The sequence below is a fragment of the Lycium barbarum genome, chromosome 3 (genome assembly GCF_019175385.1).
Source record: "Lycium barbarum isolate Lr01 chromosome 3, ASM1917538v2, whole genome shotgun sequence".
NCBI lineage: Eukaryota > Viridiplantae > Streptophyta > Magnoliopsida > Solanales > Solanaceae > Lycium > Lycium barbarum.
Window position 1 is genome coordinate 138,297,557 of NC_083339.1, and position 18,562 is coordinate 138,316,118.

Consider the following 18,562-nt stretch of genomic DNA (forward strand, 5'->3'; position numbering starts at 1 on the left):
AGAGATCAAATTTGCTCAGGGTAATATTTAAGGGACCAAAATGAACCTACTCTCATAGATAAATGACAATTTTAACCCAAAACTCTAAAATTTCCTTAGTTTTATAGTATTATTTATAAAAAAATAATAAAATAACACAAAAAAAGTATTTGAATGATCATTTCCAAATTTTAATTGTAATAGTTCAATTAACTATTTCCACAAGTGGTTGGTGGAGAGAAAAATTTAGAAGGAAAAAAAAAAAAAACCAAAATTGGGACAAAGAGAGGAGTGAATCCGATTGAGTCGGGTCGGGTGCTTTGGACTTATTGGATTATTAGGTGACGCATGTGAGTTAAAATTGGCTTTTGTCCCAAACCCCCTACACACCAAAATCCTTATCTCTCACTTCTTTTGTCGGCCTTTTGTCTGTCCATATATGCCACGTGTACACACACAGACACCCACACATGCACTAGTAGTTCAATTTCAACGACGTCCGTAGACGGGTTCGGGTCGGGTCGGGTCTAATGGTCGTATCTACTGTTCCTGACTTCCTGTATGTTTACGACTCGTCTCAAAGCTTTTCAGTCCACTACGTTTCTTCTCGCTTTTTTTCTCTCTCTCTCTCCATGTGATGACTTTCCTAAAAACAATGGCAACGATCATTTCTCCCTTTCTCATCTAATTCCCTTCTATTCTTTTCATTTTTTGGTTTTTTTTTTCAACTCACAAACCCTGGAAGTACGACTTATTTTTCACCTCGATCTTACTTATTCTACTGTTTACTTTTTCTACTTAAAATCCTGGTGTTTTCTTGAGAATTCTCTTCGTTGAGCTGGTAAACTTCGAAGAAATCCAGCTGTATTTACTACATTAAGTAAATTCTTTTCATTTTTCGAAGTGAGTTAACCTGCGACCAATTTGAGGTCAATTGAGCTGTTGAATTGGGAATTTTGTAAGAGATCTGTTTTAGGTACTCTCAAGTGAAGCTTGGACCGTCTCAAATTGGGTGGTTTGGATTGGATCGGGAGCGAAACAGCGCCATTAGATGGCGCTGTTCAGACGCTTCTTCTATAGGAAGCCGCCGGATCGGCTTCTCGAGATTTCTGAGCGGGTCTACGGTAAGCTGCTGATTTTTTCTCGCCCAAATGTCTGCAATTTTGGGTTTCCTTATGTTTTTTAGCTGATGAACTGTGTTAAGAAGGTTTTCCAGTAACTATTTGTTTCTGCATTTTACTTGGGACTTACTTTGCTTTTATCATGTTTACCATTTTTGATATTTCTATGCAATTATGAGTTCCTTATTGATCACTATCCCGGTTAGCTACATTTGGAATTACAGCTGATGCTTTTCAATATAAGTGAAGTACTAGAGTAGGGGAAATGTGACAGAGGGGTTTGCTCAGGTGGTAAGCACCATCCACCTCCAACCCGAAGGTTGTGGGCTCGAGTCACAAAGGGAGCAAAAAGCGGGAGCTCCTAAGTAGAGGAAATGAAACTCATTGTGAATAAATGTGCAAATCTAGTACCCTAAATTTTAGTGGCTCGCGTTGCTCTTAGCATCTTTTAGCTTAGAAGGTGAAGCTAAGGTGTTATTTTTGTGGATGGAGGGCGCCTATTCTTCTTGAAGAACCATATTACTATCTTCATTATGTCAAAGTGGTCAGTTGTTCGGAGCAAATATTGATGTTTTCTCTTCTTTTCCTTTGTACTTCATACTTGCAGTGTTTGATTGTTGCTTCTCCACCGACGTGTTGGATGAAGATGAGTACAAGACATATATGGGAGGGATTGTAGCTCAGCTGCAGGACCACTATGCAGATGCTTCTTTCATGGTTTTTAACTTTAGGGAAGGTGATAAGAGGAGTCAAATATCTGATATATTGTCCCAATATGATATGACTGTGATGGATTATCCTCGGCAATATGAAGGGTGTCCACTTTTGCCTCTGGAGATGATTCACCACTTCTTGCGCTCGAGTGAGAGCTGGCTTTCACTTGAGGGCCAGCAAAACGTCCTGTTAATGCACTGCGAGAGGGGAGGCTGGCCTGTACTTGCTTTCATGCTTGCTGGCCTTCTTTTGTACAGAAAACAGTACACTGGTGAGCATAAGACTCTTGAAATGGTATACAAGCAAGCTCCTAGGGAGCTGCTCCATCTTTTGTCGCCTCTGAATCCACAGCCATCTCAGCTTAGATATCTCCAGTACATCTCCAGAAAGAATTTTGGCTCAGAATGGCTGCCATCAGATACTCCTTTTGCCTTAGATTGCATTATACTAAGATTCCCTCCTCTATATGATGGTGGGAGAGGCTGTCGACCTGTACTTCGCGTCTATGGACAGGACCCTGCTTCAACAACCTCTAATAGGAGCTCTAAGCTCCTTTTTTCAACTTCAAAGACAAAAAAACATGCTCGCTTCTACCAACAGGTAATTCCCAGTTTTTTTTTTTTTTAAATTGGTAACTGTAGTAATTCCCAGCTTTAAAGTTGAGACTATTTATGAAGATAAGTTAGCTGAAATCTGAAGTAGTCTGCTAAATCCTCACTGCAGGAAGAGTGTTCACTGGTGAAAATAGACATCCATTGTCGCGTCCAAGGAGATGTTGTTCTTGAGTGTGTCCATTTGGAAGATGACCTAGTAAGGGAAGAAATGATGTTCAGGGTCATGTTCCACACCACATTTATTCGCTCAAATGTTTTGATGTTAATGCGTGATGAAGTTGATGTCCTGTGGGATGCAAAAGACCAATTTCCTAGAGGGTTCAAAGCAGAGGTCTGGTATTTATTCCTCTTACTTTGGGTCTTGTATCCCCGCTTAAATATTTTTCATGAAATTGCGAAGTTGAAGAATGCTCATATCTGTATCAGGTACTCTTTTCGGATCCTAATGCTGTTCCATCTGTTGTCACTGAAGAAGTGCCAAGTGAGGATGAGAATGGGACCGAAGGTGCTTCACCTGAGGAGTTTTTTGAAGTCGAAGAGATATTCAGCAATGCCGTTGATGGGCAGGATGGAAAGGGGGAGTCTGGAGCCCACATTGTTAAGGAAAGTTTGCAGGATGATGATAGTATTGAAATAATCTGGAAAGAGGAGGTGGAACATCATGCATTTCAAGATTGTGCGTCAGACGAAGTAAATAACAAGCAAGAAAAAAAGATGGATTCTAATCGTTCTGCATCAGAAACGAATATTTTAGGAGATAGAGACAACTCTATACCCTCCAACGTTGTAGTTACCAATGGTCCTAGCAACATGGAATCAGAACAGGTATTGTCTGGGGATTGTTTGGCATCAGAAAATGGGGAGCTAAAGCTAGATAAAGCAGGCACTCTGAAACAGAAGAAGTTGGAGAGGGAAGGTTTGCAACAGAAGATGAGTGCTGATATCAATAAACAAAAAAGTGACAAGACAGTCTCATCTCTTAAGAAACAATCATTCTCCAATGCAAAACCTGCCGTCGATGCCGTAGGTCCGAAAAATAAATCAAAACAGCAGGATAGCCAAGGTACTGTACGACAGGCAAAGCCTAATGCAGTGTCCCGGTGGATCCCTCCCAACAAAGGTTCTTATACTAGTTCAATGCATGTGTCATATCCACCATCAAGGTATAACAGTGCTCCTCCTGTGCTTGCTCTCACCAAGGATTCTCAATCTGGGGTTAAATCAAAGTCACCGTCTCCTCAAGCTTCTTCAGAAGCTATAGTTTCTGCTGAAGCAGGTCATGTTCCAGGGAAAGACTCTTCATGTCCTGCATCGGGTATGTCAATGGTTGAGGCATCTGTTGCTACAATGTCTGCCCCAGAATCAGTTGAAACCCACCAGACCCTACAGGGTCATCCATCTCCTCCAAGTTCGTTGCCTTCTCCATCACCGAGCACTTCATCTCATGAAACGCCTGACACTGTTGTAGCAGGAACTAATTCACCATCAGCTTCTGCAACTCCACGTTCAAGTAATGTCCAGTCATTTTCACCTCCTCCACCTCCTCCTCCCCCACCCCCTCCGCCTCCACCATCAACTAGTTCAAGGATGACTCCAGTGGGTGCCTTTTCTCCTCCCCCACCGCCACCACCTCCTCCGCTTCTGCCCACATCATCCAGTATAATAAATGTTGGTAGGGTCTTGCCAGAAGTAGTATCCAGTTCATTGTCACCTCCACCGCCTCCACCTCCTCCTCCTCCACCTATATATGCATCCACTGTACCAAGATTAGCTAGCGTTGGGGTATCCACACCATCACCGTCACCCCCTCCCCCTCCTCCTACTATGCATACTGGCTATTCCCCTCCTCCTCCTCCCCCTCCTCCTCCTCCTATGCGTACTGGTTATTCCCCTCCTCCTCCTCCGCCTTCACCACCTCCTCCTCCTTTACTTGGTTCTTCAGCGCCACCTCCCCCTCCGCTGCCACCAACACTACATTCCTCGCAAGTTGCTCCACCTCCACCGCCCCTGCCACCTTTGCGAAATGCTCCTCCTCCACCACCCCCACCTCCTTCAAAATATGCTCCCCCTCCCCCTCCTCCTCCGCCTTCTTTATACAATGTTCCATCTGCACCACCTCCACCTCCCCCTCCTTTTTCTAGAGCACCACCACCACCTCCTCCACCGCCTGGAGGTCCACCTCCACCACCTCCTCCAATGTGGGGGCCTCCACCTCCTCCACCTCCTCCGGGAGGTGGCCGTCCACCTCCACCTCCTGGAGCACCTCCTCCTATGCGGGGGCCTCCACCTCCACCACCTCCTCCTGGAGGTGGCCCTCCTCCACCACCTCCTCCTCCTGGAGGTCGCGCACCTGGTCCACCTCCCCCACCCCCTCCGGGAGGACGCGCACCTGGTCCGCCTCCCCCACCCCCTCCGGGAGGACGAGCACCTGGTCCTCCTCCCCCACCCCCTCCGGGAGGACGCGCACCTGGTCCACCTCCTCCACCTGGAGCTCCAAGACCTCCAGGTGGTGGGCCTCCCCCACCACCACCATTTGGCGCTAAAGGACCTGGTGCAGTTGGCAGAGGCATTCCCGCAGGGAGAGGGCAGGGATTTTCACGCACAGCTGGTGGTGTAGCCCCTCGAAGATCTAACTTAAAGCCGTTGCATTGGAGCAAGGTATCTAGGGCACTGCAAGGAAGCTTATGGGATGAGCTGCAAAGAAACGGAGAGTCTCAATTGTATGTTTGATGCTTTTTAAGTTTGACATTGCTTATACTTGAGTCAATTAAATTACTAATATTTTTGCTTCAAATCTAGGTCACCAGAATTTGATTTTTCAGAACTTGAGACTCTTTTCTCTGCTACAGTCCCCAAGTCAGATAATGCGGGTAAATCTGGAGGGAGAAGGAAGTCTGTTGGGTCTAAACCAGAAAAGGTTCACCTGGTAAGAAATATGATATAATATCCTCCTCTCTTAGGCCTTTTACTAACAATCTGAGTTCTGAGTGATACTTATCCAATTCTTTGTTCTTGTGATTTTCCTGCTTCTGCTTGTTCCATTCATTTCAGTTTTTACCTGTTCTTGATACCTGCTAGATGAATGCTTGTAGTTGTGTTACCTGCATATTGGATTTTGGTGGTTGAAGGAATTCTATCTTCTTGTTTTCTTTAATTTACACTATTATTTCTCCTTTAAGTAATTCGTTTCTTTTGTTTTTTGGGTAGATTGACTTAAGGAGGGCAAATAATACTGAAATTATGCTCACAAAGGTGAAAATGCCACTGCCTGACATGGTGGTAAGTTTGGTGCTATTCTGTTCAATATTTCTTTCTCCTTTTCTCAAAGAGGCTTGTTTTATGGTTTAGTAGAAACATACCTGTCCTGATAATTGCAGAAAGAAAAGTTCCTGATTGTCGGCATGTTCGGACTATAGCCTGGAATTTATATACTGTTTTTGAGATTGGAGGAGCTTGATATCCTAAAGGCTGTAAATTCCGCTTCTCTGTGAACTTGGAATACACATGAGAAAGCCCTTATTTCTGTATTAAAATCTAAATTGCATAAAGATGTTCTATAATATGTCAAGGGTCCAGTCGAACCGCCATTCAATGTCAAGTCATGTCATGGAAACTTGCATCCAAAGGATGCTTAAGACTGAAAACATATAACAGTACACTTTTTTTCTGGATAATTTTAACAATACACAAGAAATAGGAGATAAAAGAATAGAAATGACATGCTTATGAGACTCTAAATGCAACTAACCTTTGTTCTCAACGGAAGTTAGAGAAGGAGAGTTTCTCATGTTCCGCTTTAAAAGTGTGGTATGTGGCTGTAGGCTGTAGCTACCCATGGTTAACTGAGATGCTTTGTTGTGGTCCTAATGGTCTAGGACACAAGGAAATGTGCTTAGACGTCGTAATAATTTCCTTTCACCTGTTCCTTATCAAGAAAAAATAAGAATACTTTCCTTTCAGCTGTTATACAACCTGCATTTCTCTGCTATTTCTTTTCGCTCAATTTTAGCATATGATAAACAATGTGGAAAGATTCAGGTTAGATCCTGTGCTTTGTAAGTGAAAGATTGTAGAACCTGAAACTAGAGTGAAAATGATTGTAGAAGTATTAGTAGGGAATTGTTTCACATTGTGGTGGTTGATTTACCTGACCTTATATAAAAAAATAAAGTACGGTTGTTGGTTTTGGTATGCAGGCAGCTGCCCTCGCAATGGATGAGTCAATTTTAGATGCTGATCAGGTGGAGAATCTTATCAAGTTTTGTCCTACAAAAGATGAGATGGAACTTCTGAAGGTGAACTTACGCACTGTGCAGCTATTCTATTAGCTGTAACTTTGTTTTCGTGCTCCTTTTCCTGTCTCTGTCTCCTCTAGTAATTGAGTCTTTCACCGTTATTTCTTCTAAATGTTTGCTATTACAACTGCTCAGAATTACACTGGCGACAAGGAGCTCCTGGGAAAGTGTGAACAGGTTAGCCAATCATGTTCTATAGTTGTCTCCTGAGTTCACGACCTCTCAGTTTTATTTCTTGATTGGTATTCTTTATTTGCAAGTTCCATTGGTTTACTGTGATATGTTGCCATATGTTTTTCTGTATAGTGAAAAACAGGGAGAACATCTGAACATTTTGCAGCAGCTGCATTTGGCAATGAAAATTGATGCCAAATAGTGCTTGTGAGCTTTTAGCTGATGCGTGGACCTTAAATGGTGAAGCTATACATTAAGTCTTATTTTAGGTTAGCCATGGTAGCTGCCCTTGACCTGCAATTTAAAAGTAGTGCAGTCTGACACAAAAGCCCTCTTTTACCATTAACCAGCATCAATAAATGCAAACAACCCTTCTGCTTCTTTTTTGGCTGACGAGGAACTGGAGTGGATAATTTTTTTTACGAGGACTTAATATGCTTTCTTCACAATTTTTGGCTGTGCGCACGTACTCCAAAATTATGAAAATCCTTTACTGCAATTTGGCTTTGGTATATGATTTGGTAATTACTAGTAATTAGGGATCTTTACACAAATAGCCAGCCAGATTCACCGTTTACTTTTCCTAGCTGGTAGACATTGAATATACATCGATTATACATATATTATTCATCGGCTATTTTTAGTTTAAACGGTTGCGTGGACGGTTATTTAGGTTAATTCTTCTTCTAATAATTACGGAGATAGGGGTTCACCATCCATCTTCTGCTATTTGATAGAGAAAGCATGGAAGTAGATACTGTTGCTTGCTTGTAAGACTATCTTTTGGCGCAAGTACAAGATGAGCAAAGTCTGACAGCATTGCGGTTCACCATCTTCTGCTAATTGATTGACAAAGTATGGAAGTAGATATTGTTGCTTGCTTGTAAGGCTGTCTTTAATGGCACAATGTTCAGGATGAGGAATGGATTAGTGCTTGAGTGAGGAAAGGTCTGGCTGTGCCAGATTTTTGGAGAAAGTTTGGGGAACTGGGGTGCAAGGTTGAATATATTGTGTCCATTGAGGTTGTTGAAACCCAAAAAAGAAAGCAATGGTATGGTTACTTCACACCCACATAGTTTGGCAACTGAATTCCAGTTTAACTAATTTTGTTTGAGCTAAAAACAACAGAATTTGGTTGTGAAGTAACTCAAAACCTTTTTCTCACTTTGGTCGTCGTTTAAATTTTTAGCTTCAACTTGCTGAAACACTTATATCAGATTCTGTTCGAAACAGAATTCACACCTGACTTGTAAATTCAGAAAGTAGATGATAGGAAATTCTAGTGTTCCGATTGCTAAATGTGAACGTTCTATCCTGTCAAATTTGATTTGTATCTTAGCGGTAGTTGGTTCCAGCTGTTAGCATCAAAATGTGCTGCATTTTCTTGCCTGCACCCAATATAAGTGTCTGGAAGAATTGGGACATCCGAAGGTAGCTGTGGAGGTATATTCTGTGGAGATCTTGTCCTGTGAAACATTGTGTGTGTGTCTGTGTCTGTGTGGAGAGGAGATAGAAGAGAGAATAGAGGAGCATGTAAATGTTGATAACGAGGTGGATGGGATTTAAGAGAGAAAAGGTCTGACTAGTGACAGCATTGATTTCATGGGCTAGTACTTTTGTGTGTTCCGAGCTAAAGTTCTAGCACAAGAAAGTCGTATATACTTTATTCGGTATAAAGTCTCTTTTTTGGAAGATCCGCTGGATTATGAGTAGTTGGATAAAAAGGGAAAGAACCAAGGAAGAAATCGAAAATGGATCGTCTGATCTCGAAAAGTTAGTAACTCCCCCGACCATGTGGAGAAGAAAGAAGGAATAAAATTGCTTTGACTTGGTATCTTTGTATCTCTGTGTATTATCACCTGTTTACCATATGACGCTTTTTTGCTTTTATTAACATTTAATTGCAAGTGGGTGTTTTCGTATCTGATATGTCAAAGAACCACCACAAGAACCAAAATATTTTATACCACACAGTTTGGCTTCTATCCAGATCATCACGATATCCTGTTATATTCAGTGTCTCAGAGAAAACTAATTTGAGAGGCTGGCAGGCGTCAGATATTCTTTATAATCAATTGTACCCTCTTGTATTGTTGTCTTTCTGTAGAATATTTTGGTTTATAATAGATTTGCTTGTTCCATTATCCTTTTTCAGATAATACTTGTAGTCATGGGGTCTTTTCCCTGCCTTGATGGCTCAATCCTAATGCACTGGTGGTATTTCTGATATTGTTTGTCTTTCAGTTTTTTCTGGAGCTCATGAAGGTGCCTCGAGTCGAGTCAAAAATGAGAGTTTTTCTCTTCAAGATCCAGTTCAACTCTCAGGTTTGTTTGCACCTAGTAATCTTCTGAAATAAGTATCTTCTGTATCATCTGAAATTAGCTCTATCTCAGGTCAAGGACTTCAAAAAAAACTTAAACACTGTGAACTCTGCTTGTGAAGAGGTACTTTTCTAGGTTCTATATTTGTCTTCTTTGTTCTCTATTTTCTTAGCATAACTCAGTTTTCTTGTAGCAGGTCCGACATTCTCTCAAATTGAAGGAAATATTAAAGAAAATATTGTATTTAGGGAATACATTAAACCAAGGAACTGCCAGAGGTAAGACTTTCTGTTGCTTGAATTTCTCCATTCCCTCTTGTAATTCTTCAAAATCTCAGCTTTCTTAATGTGGACTAATGCGGGAAAGTTTGATAAACTTGTATGACTAATTCAGTTGCTGCCATGTGAAACTTGTGGCTTTTCAAATTTATAAATTAAATACAATGTTTGCCCTGCTAGAAATACCGCATCTAGAGGTTTCAATTGTCTATTCTCAGTCCTGTTGAAGTGAGTGGGACACGAGCTTTTACCCTGAAAGTGGTGGTTTGCTCATACAAGTTAATATTGTACGTCACATAATTGATTCATTGCTGTTAAAGTTTGTTAATTTTGCAAACAAGAAGTTTAGATAAAATTGAGATATTCATCAATGTGTGGATTACTAGTACAGAATATATGCGGAAAAAGTTCTGCTTAGACTATTTTATGTAGATGATGAATAAAATTGCTAAAATGGGTACCAAATGGACCGTTTTGATTATCAGTTAGGAGTTGTGCCTGGCTTACTTTATTCCTTCGACTTTAATCGTCAGATAAAATAATACTTTTCTGTTGATTGATAAATGAACTATGTTATCTTACTTGTTAGCTGTTCCAAATCAATTAGAGGACTTAGGACATTGTTCTATATGATGGAACTAGAGGATTAACAAATTTTGCGCAATAGTTCTGCTCCTAAGCTAGATGATTTTCGCATTTTGGAGATCTGGAAACCTTTAGCATATGTTCTTACTTAAAAGTGATAGTAATTGTTCTTTGCCTTGACAAGGACAGTTCAGTTTCTTTTCTTGGATTTATAATGTTTATTATTCCAATGGAGCTTGTTTTGTTTCATATAAAATAGTTCTTAAGGACCTCGTCTCATATTATGGATATATGTATGTGGTCAAGCAGTTTGAAATTTTGATACTGAATTCCAAAGCTAAGTTCGGGTACTTTCTTTAATTCAGGTTCTGCCGTTGGATTTAAGTTGGACAGTCTTTTGAAGCTGACTGATACACGTGCTACTAACAACAAGATGACACTCATGCATTATCTTTGTAAGGTGTGGATGTACTTTCAGTTTCACTTTTGTTGTTTCAAAGGGATTATTTAAACTATTTCAGCTTTCTTTCCAATTAGTACTATACTTTGAGAAATGGTACTGTTAGATCATGCTTTCAGCAATGCCACCTCATGAAAACACTGTGGATGTTGAATCTTCTTAAATTCATCCATTAATTTTCCTTTTCACCTGCCGACTGCCTGAAAGCACTGTAAAAAGATTAACTTCAGAGGACAAAAAGGATGAGATTCCGAAAAGATGTGATGATTTGCAAAAGCTGCTCTTAGTATGGCGTAAAAAAAAATTCACCATTTTAACACTAGTGCTTAGTTAGAAATGCTGCGAGGAAGCCTCGCGCAAGAAGATTGATCAATTTGATGCATGTGTGTATGCATTTCATTGGGCTTGCCATAAGGTCCTATAGTTGAAAATGACGTCCGTCGTCATGCATATTTCACTTTGGTTACAAGTATTTTACATGGTAGACATGACACTGAGAAAAATGAAGTAATGCATTGGTGGACTGTCTTCAGTTTTACTTTGTACCACATTAAAGACCAGAAAGGATAAATTTCATATCTAACTATATACCTATTCGTAGTTTGTATGCCCTCTGGCCCAATTTATGTGGTACTTCTTTTCCTTTTAGTCTCTACCAAAAAGAGTGATATCCTTTTACATTTAGAAACAATTTAGCTTTAAACTTCCCATTGTGGAGAGATACTTAATTAAGTAAATAAATGTATGCCCTCTTTAACAGCTTAGGCTTTTAGATGAGATGGGCACACATTCTAAAATGGTATTAGAGCAGGCAGAGGTAGTGTCTTCGAGTCTCACCACCACTCATTATTAAAAACAATTTCCACGTGTTTGGATGACGAAAAAGAATCAAGCCTGCATGTGAGGCTGCTTGTTGAGATATAATATAATTAAGTAAAGAAATGTATGCTCCATCTAACAGCTTAAGCTTTTAGATTAGATGGTCACACACTTTAACACCCATTTTACCCTTGATGAGATGATTTATATTTTATAGCCAGAGAAATATCTGTGGTTTGTTTTAGACTACAAGTTTCAAAGGTTTCTCTTTCTTAAACTCTGTGCCTGTCAAACAAAATCACATAAGTTGGAAAGGGCGGAGTAATAAGTTTACAGAATGGAATTTCGTGGAAACAGACTGAAGAACGAAGTTTAATATTTTGGTGCAGGGAGAATCAAGGGGTTAAATGAATCTAATTAGTCAAATTACAACCTCTATTTGGTTCAAGTTGCATTTCACCTGTTTTCTCTGAGATGATCTGCATCTGATCTGGTATCTTCTGTCCAGAGATGCTAAGTACATCCTGTTGTGGAGCCTGGATGTAATCAAACCTATGATGTGATATAGGGAATTCTGTATCAAGGATTTCAAATGTTATTTGCATATATGCCTTATTGGTTCGTGATAATCTATGAAATCAGCATTGCATCATTCACTGAAGTAACTGACCATGCTGAAAAGACATTCTCTTTAAGTAGCTCCCTTGTGTGAAGCCAATGAAACAAATGTGTATTCGAAGTGCCAAAGCTGGTTTCCTCTGTTCCATCTTCTCTTCACTAGGAGCACACCCTTTAATCTGGCCTCTTTATGTAAACAAAATATAAATTATGATAGCTGCCTGAGCAGGTATCTGTGTCCTTATCAAGTAGGTGCAGGTCCATCCATTTACTTTTCGCCATGTTACGCTTGTGCTTTTGATTTGATAACTAAGGGTATAAATAGGTGACAGCAAATAATAAATGAATCAACTCTTTTCTACTTAATGAAATTATCAGGTAAACTGAAAACAACTCTGAGATCGCTATATTCCGCTACTGCGCTACATAAGTGCTCAAGTGTGATTAGACTTTCTATAAGATGGTCCGCTTGGGAAGTATAATTTTTTTTTTTTTGATGAAGTAAGAGGTTGTACTGAAAAGGCATCAAGAAGATGCAAGAGAGTTACAAAGAAAATAGATGATAACTCCAGAATTGCAAAAAAACAAATGAGATCTGGGAGTTAAAACAACAACAACAACAACCCAGTGAAATCCCACAACGTGGGGTCTGGGGAGGGTAGAGTGTACGCAGACCTTACTCCTACCAAGGTAGGACGGAAAGACCCTCGGCTCAATAAAAAAAGCATAAAAAGAGGTCAGATAAGGCTAAGAGATTCAAAGCGATATGGGAATGAAGTAACTCAAGCGACACAGATAACATAGAATAATCAAAGCACAGGAAATAACAGATAATAGCATAAATCAGAGCACAAGAAATTATACTACGATAATGCGACTACTAATAAGACAGGATAATGAGACTATCTACTAGCCTTCTACCCTAATCTGGGTCCTCCAAACCCTCCTATCTAAGGTCATGTCCTCGGTAAGCTGTAACTGCGTCATGTCGTGTCTAATTACCTCTCCCCAATACTTCTTCGGCCTACCCCTACCTCGTCTGAAACCATCCATGGCCAACCTCTCACACCTCCTCACTGGGGCATCTGTGTCTCTCCTCTTCACATGCCCAAACCATCTCAATCTCGCTTCTCGCATCTTGTCTTCCACCGAGGCCACTCCCACCTTGTCCCGAATATCCTCATTCCTAATCCTATCACTCCTGGTGTGGCCACACATCCATCTCAACATTCTCATCTCGGCAACTTTCATCTTTTGGACGTGAGAGATCTTAACTGGCCAACACTCCGCCCCATACAACATAGTCGGTCTAACCACCACTTTGTAGAACTTGCCCTTAAGTTGTGGTGGCACCTTCTTGTCACATAGCACTCCGGAAGCAAGCCTCCATTTCATCCACCCTGCCTCAATACGATGTGTGACATCCTCGTCAATCTCCCCGCTGCCTTGCATAATAGACCCAAAGCTCAACTAAAAAGATTGAGAGGGAGCTAATGAAATCTACAAGGTGAAATCACATCATTTACAGGGGAATATTTGCTCCAACTAAAAAGATTCATCAGACTTTTAGATTTCAAGGAGCAGTTAGGAGTTGAAGTCCCATCATGACTTCTGTCGTTTCTCTCCAACCATAGACACCAAAATATACAAGCTGGTATCATTTGCCAGACACTCTTGATGGATCTATCCACTTTCCATAAGCTCCAACTTTCAACTGCTTCTTTCAAGGTGGAGGGTGTTGACCAGCTGATGCCAAGAACTGCTAGATACATGGACCAAATTCCTACTGCCACAGGGCAGTGTAAAAACAAATGGTCCACTGTCTCTTCTTTAAGATGGCACATGAAGCATCTGCTTGCTATATGAAAGCCCCTCTTCTTGAGATTGTCTTGAGTGAGAGTGCCATTTAGGAGAGCTGTCCAAAGGAAACACTTGACCTCTGGGGGGAGTTTGGTTTTCTAGACCAGTTGCCACGGCCAATGATCAGTTAAAGCATTTGGGATATTGAGTCTCCTGTAGCTTGCCTTGACAGAGAAAATTCCTTTGCTTGAACCATTCCATTTGAGACTGTCTAGGACTTGAGGATTTATCGATGAACCTTCCAGAAGATTGAATAAATCAAACAGCTCACCCAACTCCCAGTCTTGGAAGTTTCTTCTGAAGTGTATGTCCCAAATGTTGCCATCCCTGTTTCTTGCAACGGTTGAATCTGGATCTGTAGCAATTAAGAAGAGCCTAGGATGAGACTGTTTCAAAGGAAGATTGTGCAACCACCTGTCTTTCCAGAATTTGACATTAGTACCATTCCCAACCCTGAAAGACACCTCTTGGAAGAATTCATCCTTCAGGTTGTTAATGTGTTTCCAAGGTCCCACTCCATGTGGAGCTCTGGTCTTCTTAGTGCACCAGTTGTCTTGTCTCCCATATTTAGCAATAATCACCTCCTTCCAAAGGGCCGGTGGTCCTTGGCTGAATCTCCACCACCATTTAAATAGAAAACTCTTATTATGTTTGCTTAAGTCTCTTATGCCTAGTCCTCCTTGATCCATAGGGGAAGTATAACTCAAATTATTCCTTTAGGCCATCGGCTATCATCTGATAGTTTGCTGCACCTTGCCAAAGCGCTGTAGTTTTAGGCATTATTTGGTGCATGATTGATTATGTGTCACAATATTTCAAAAGCTATCAAATTAAGGCACGCTTTTTAAAAGGTTACTTCTCCTTATGCATTGGTTATAGACACTCTTTTGTTTGTAAAGGGTTTAACGCAGACATTCCTACTATTCTTAGTTTTATTCTCTTGGCATGAGATACCTCTTTCCTCAGGGGTCTGGCATTTCTGTAGCTGAGACATATTTTCCTTTTTCTTTACTTATTTGTTTATCTACCTGAGCATACTATCTATTTGATAAAAGGCGTCTTAATATTGTCTGCCTGATTTCAGGTTTTAAATATGGTTGACTATCTGAGATAGTGTGGTGTTAGTAATTAATCTCTTTGCTCAGGTTCTTGCTGCCAAGTCACCAGCACTTTTAGACTTCCATGTAGATCTTGTAAGCCTGGAAGCTGCGTCAAAGGTTACTTGTCTTATCTCTTTATGATTATATATCCTTGAATTTATCAGGATTGGTTAGAAATTTGTTTCTCCTTGCAGATACAATTGAAGTCTCTGGCTGAAGAAATGCAAGCAATCATCAAGGGTTTGGAAAAAGTTAAAAAGGAACTGGAGGCATCCGAGAATGATGGCCGTGTGTCTGAAATTTTTCGTAAGGTATTATGGTTGTTGCATTTTTTTTTTTTTAATAATGATGGTGGTTGTATTTCTTTTCAACTGTCTTAGTTTTTATTTGTTTATATGTGCAACTATTCTACATGGGTGTTAGTATGTCTAAGAGCACTCCTTTTTTCATCACGTTAAGATGTTACTTCTAGCTCGGACTTAATTTTTAGGATTTCAAATATCCTCCTAATGTCTTGTGAGATTTAAAAAGTTAAATGCAAGATCTGCTTCTGGATCAATTGTTTCAAAGTTTTGCATCTTATGATTTCCCCAATTAGCTCTATTTTATTATTTCTTTGATCTGATGAAGATATTGTGAATCAAGATATATTTAACTTCATTCTGGCATAAAGCTGCCGCTGTAAAAATCCATGCATCTTTTGATGAAAAGAGTCTGAACTCAGGTACCACCTCTTATATTTCTGGAAATTGGATGACTTTGTTTACCTTTCGTCTCCTCTCTTTCCTTTATCTTTTTATTCATTTAACAAAAGGGTTGATGGAATCATGTAATAACAGCATACATGGTTCTGTTTCTATTGTTTCTTGAAGTGTACTAAGTTTCTGTGCACACTATCATCATTCTGTAGATGACATAAGTGCATTCCATCCCTCTCTGAAAAGGGGGTAAAAAGAACAAAATTTTGGTCCTTATAGGTTTGTTCTTTTGTCATGCATACCAGACCTTAAAGGAGTTCGTTGGTGTGGCTGAAGCACAGGTTGGCTCTGTCAAGGAGTTATATTCTGTTGCGGTAATTTCCTTTGTATTTTATTATCTCTTTGTTATATTATGTTGCAGAGTCATCTTCCTATATGCAAATATAATGTTTAATTGTTGTAACTTGCACAGGGCAGAAATGCAGATGCACTTGCACTATATTTCGGTGAGGATCCTGCCCGCTGTCCGTTTGAGCAAGGTAACATATGTACAATATACTTTTAATCCCTTCCATGACAATGCTGGCAAAATTGAGTGGATGAAAGTTGTCTTCTTCAAGAGTTTGGACTATACTTTGTTGCCTTGAATGTCCAACACATTTACTATTCTAACTACAAGATATGAATAAGTGTGCTAAAAATAGTCTAGTGATGATCCTCTTGGACATAGAAACTGCTCCATAATTTTATGGAAAGATATGACTGCAATTATTTATCTCTGTCAGAGCTGGAGTTGTTAATCAGTATGCTAATTTTATGAGATTTGGTTGATCTGGGATACATCTGAGAACTTCCTCATTGAGGTTTCCGGTGTCTAGAGCTTTAGCAAACTATTTAGGACATTAGATGAGATAGAGCTTAAGCTGTCATATTTGAGCTAAAGATAAGTTTTTATTTTGTCCTTTATGACAAATTTTATATTTTTTGTATCTCTTTGCCAATTGGAAGGAAAAACTGATGAGATTATGAAGTTAGTGGCACCATCAACATGCTCTTCCATATTGAAAGTGCAACTTTGCATTATGCATATTTTGGACCATCTGGAAAGAAAGGAATGATGCTTGTTTTGAGAACAAAAAGATTCACCCTTCTAGATAAAAGAATAGTTGTCTTCAAAATCTGTTTTATTGGTGTAAGAGGTCTTTAGTGGAGAGTATAGATCAGTACATGGACTTTCTAGGTTTGCTAGGAAAAATATAACTGGATGTTTATTTCTGTAGACAGTGTCTGCTTCTGATGTCTCCTTTGTACCAGCTTGGTACTTCTGTTAATAAAACTTTACCTTATTAAAAACAAAAAAAAAAGGTGCAACACAGCACATTAAACCCTGTCCAGATTATCTACTAGTTTCCAACAAGGGTAGGATGTAGATGTTACAAATAGAAAACCAATATAAAGTTTTTTTCAAAAAAAAAAAGGACTTGTTTCCTGTATATGAATGAGCATGAACCACCTCTTTTTTGTTGTGTGTGGATGATTACTAAGAACTTGTATATATAACTGCATTTTACTTCAATTGGAGATGCATCTGTGTTACCTTTGTTTGCTTCAATCATGCTTCCCCTGTTTTCATTTGTATTAACTTCTGCCCTTGATAGTTCGAGGTTTTCTGGTGCTGATTTTTTCTCCTTTGTCTATTTGGTGCATCTGTTCGACAATCTATACAGTCACAGCGACCCTCTTAAATTTTGTGAGGCTGTTCCGCAAAGCCCACGAAGAGAACTTGAAGCAGGCTGAACTAGAAAGGAAGAAAGTTCAGAAGGAGGCTGAAATGGAGAATGCCAAAGGAATTAATTTAACAAAGAAGGGTTTCAAGTGAATGGGAATGATTTCATTATTTCAGGGAATATTGGGTGTCGAACGATCTGTCTGTTAACCATGTTAAGTGAGGATATCTTGCAAAGACAGACCAGAAGCCTCCTAATGTAAGTGCTTTGGCATTCTTTGTACTCAAGAAAGAATGTTCAGGCTTGTGAACCAGAGTGCAGTGAAATGCTTTGCTGATAGGAAGCTGAACCGGACACATCATTGTCGGGGCTCTTGGATGATGCAGGCAACCTGTCGCTCCATAAATTGATCGCCTTGATTTTTGTTATTGGCAGGTGATCATGAATGCTATCCAACCCAGAGAAATTTGCTACATGATTAAACAGATGCTGCAATCAAGAGTGCAAATTTGGACGGAGCAACATGCTGGACTTTGTGTTGGCACAAATGTAGTTGCCACAATGTCAACGTTTACCGTTGACCGCTCTTATGCCAAGTCAACTGTAAATTAGAAGTGTAACATCAGTTTGTATAAAGCCTAGCTAGTGTATCTAGATTCAAAATTGATTCTTTTCATTGTAACATAGGAAACGGGGTTCCTTATTATGTCAGCTTTTATGGGAACCTGCCACGTAATTGATTGTACAGAAAGCATAGGAGAGGATAGGGATAGGTTCTTATAGCAATAGTGTTGTGTCAATATGTAGGCTGTAGGATTAGTTCCCCCTTCCTAGATAGTACAAGTTTTGGAAAATTTTCTGATATCTTTATTTGGTAATCAAATCACACAAGTTACCTGCATTTCCTTCTTCCTTTTAAGGTTTCGCTTTTTTCGTGCTCAAGCAGGTTATCTAATCCAGATTTCTAACTTCAGCTACTTGGGTTAAGGATCTCGGATTTATGCGTCTGTGTATGTTCCTTTCCCAAGTTGAGCTTTGTACCCTCAATTAATTGACATTTTACTTTGATCCTTATAACATCTGACTTGGCGGAATTAATCTTTATTTGTAAGATGCGGGGTCTCAGATAAGTTAATAATTGTTGGACAATTTTGATTTAATTATGCGATGATTCACATGTTAAAGTCATTATCTATTT

General features: G+C 39.8%; 1 protein-coding gene across 5 annotated transcripts; it reads left to right on the forward strand.

The window, feature by feature from the left end:
- The first annotated feature begins 561 nt into the window (after nt 1-561).
- LOC132632907 (formin-like protein 20) lies at nt 562-18,265 on the forward strand. Of its 5 annotated transcripts, XR_009579494.1 has the most exons (18): nt 564-1,103; nt 1,708-2,414; nt 2,538-2,759; nt 2,855-5,148; nt 5,228-5,354; nt 5,636-5,707; nt 6,625-6,723; nt 6,859-6,900; nt 9,142-9,222; nt 9,292-9,342; nt 9,413-9,497; nt 10,448-10,542; nt 14,985-15,056; nt 15,134-15,250; nt 15,943-16,011; nt 16,110-16,176; nt 17,365-17,622; nt 17,800-18,265. XR_009579494.1 is itself a non-coding variant. In XM_060349052.1 (17 exons), exons 1-16 carry the CDS (start codon nt 1,031-1,033, stop codon nt 16,145-16,147), a joined length of 4,239 nt encoding a protein of 1,412 aa, XP_060205035.1. In that variant the 5' UTR covers nt 562-1,030; the 3' UTR covers nt 16,148-16,176; nt 17,365-17,503. The 5 variants fall into 5 exon arrangements, 4 of the variants coding, with proteins under 4 accessions (XP_060205035.1, XP_060205036.1, XP_060205033.1 ...); XM_060349052.1 differs by lacking the exon at nt 17,800-18,265 and having other exon boundaries at nt 562-1,103; nt 16,115-16,176; nt 17,365-17,503; XM_060349050.1 differs by having other exon boundaries at nt 17,365-18,265.
- Nucleotides 18,266-18,562: the final 297 nt, after the last annotated feature.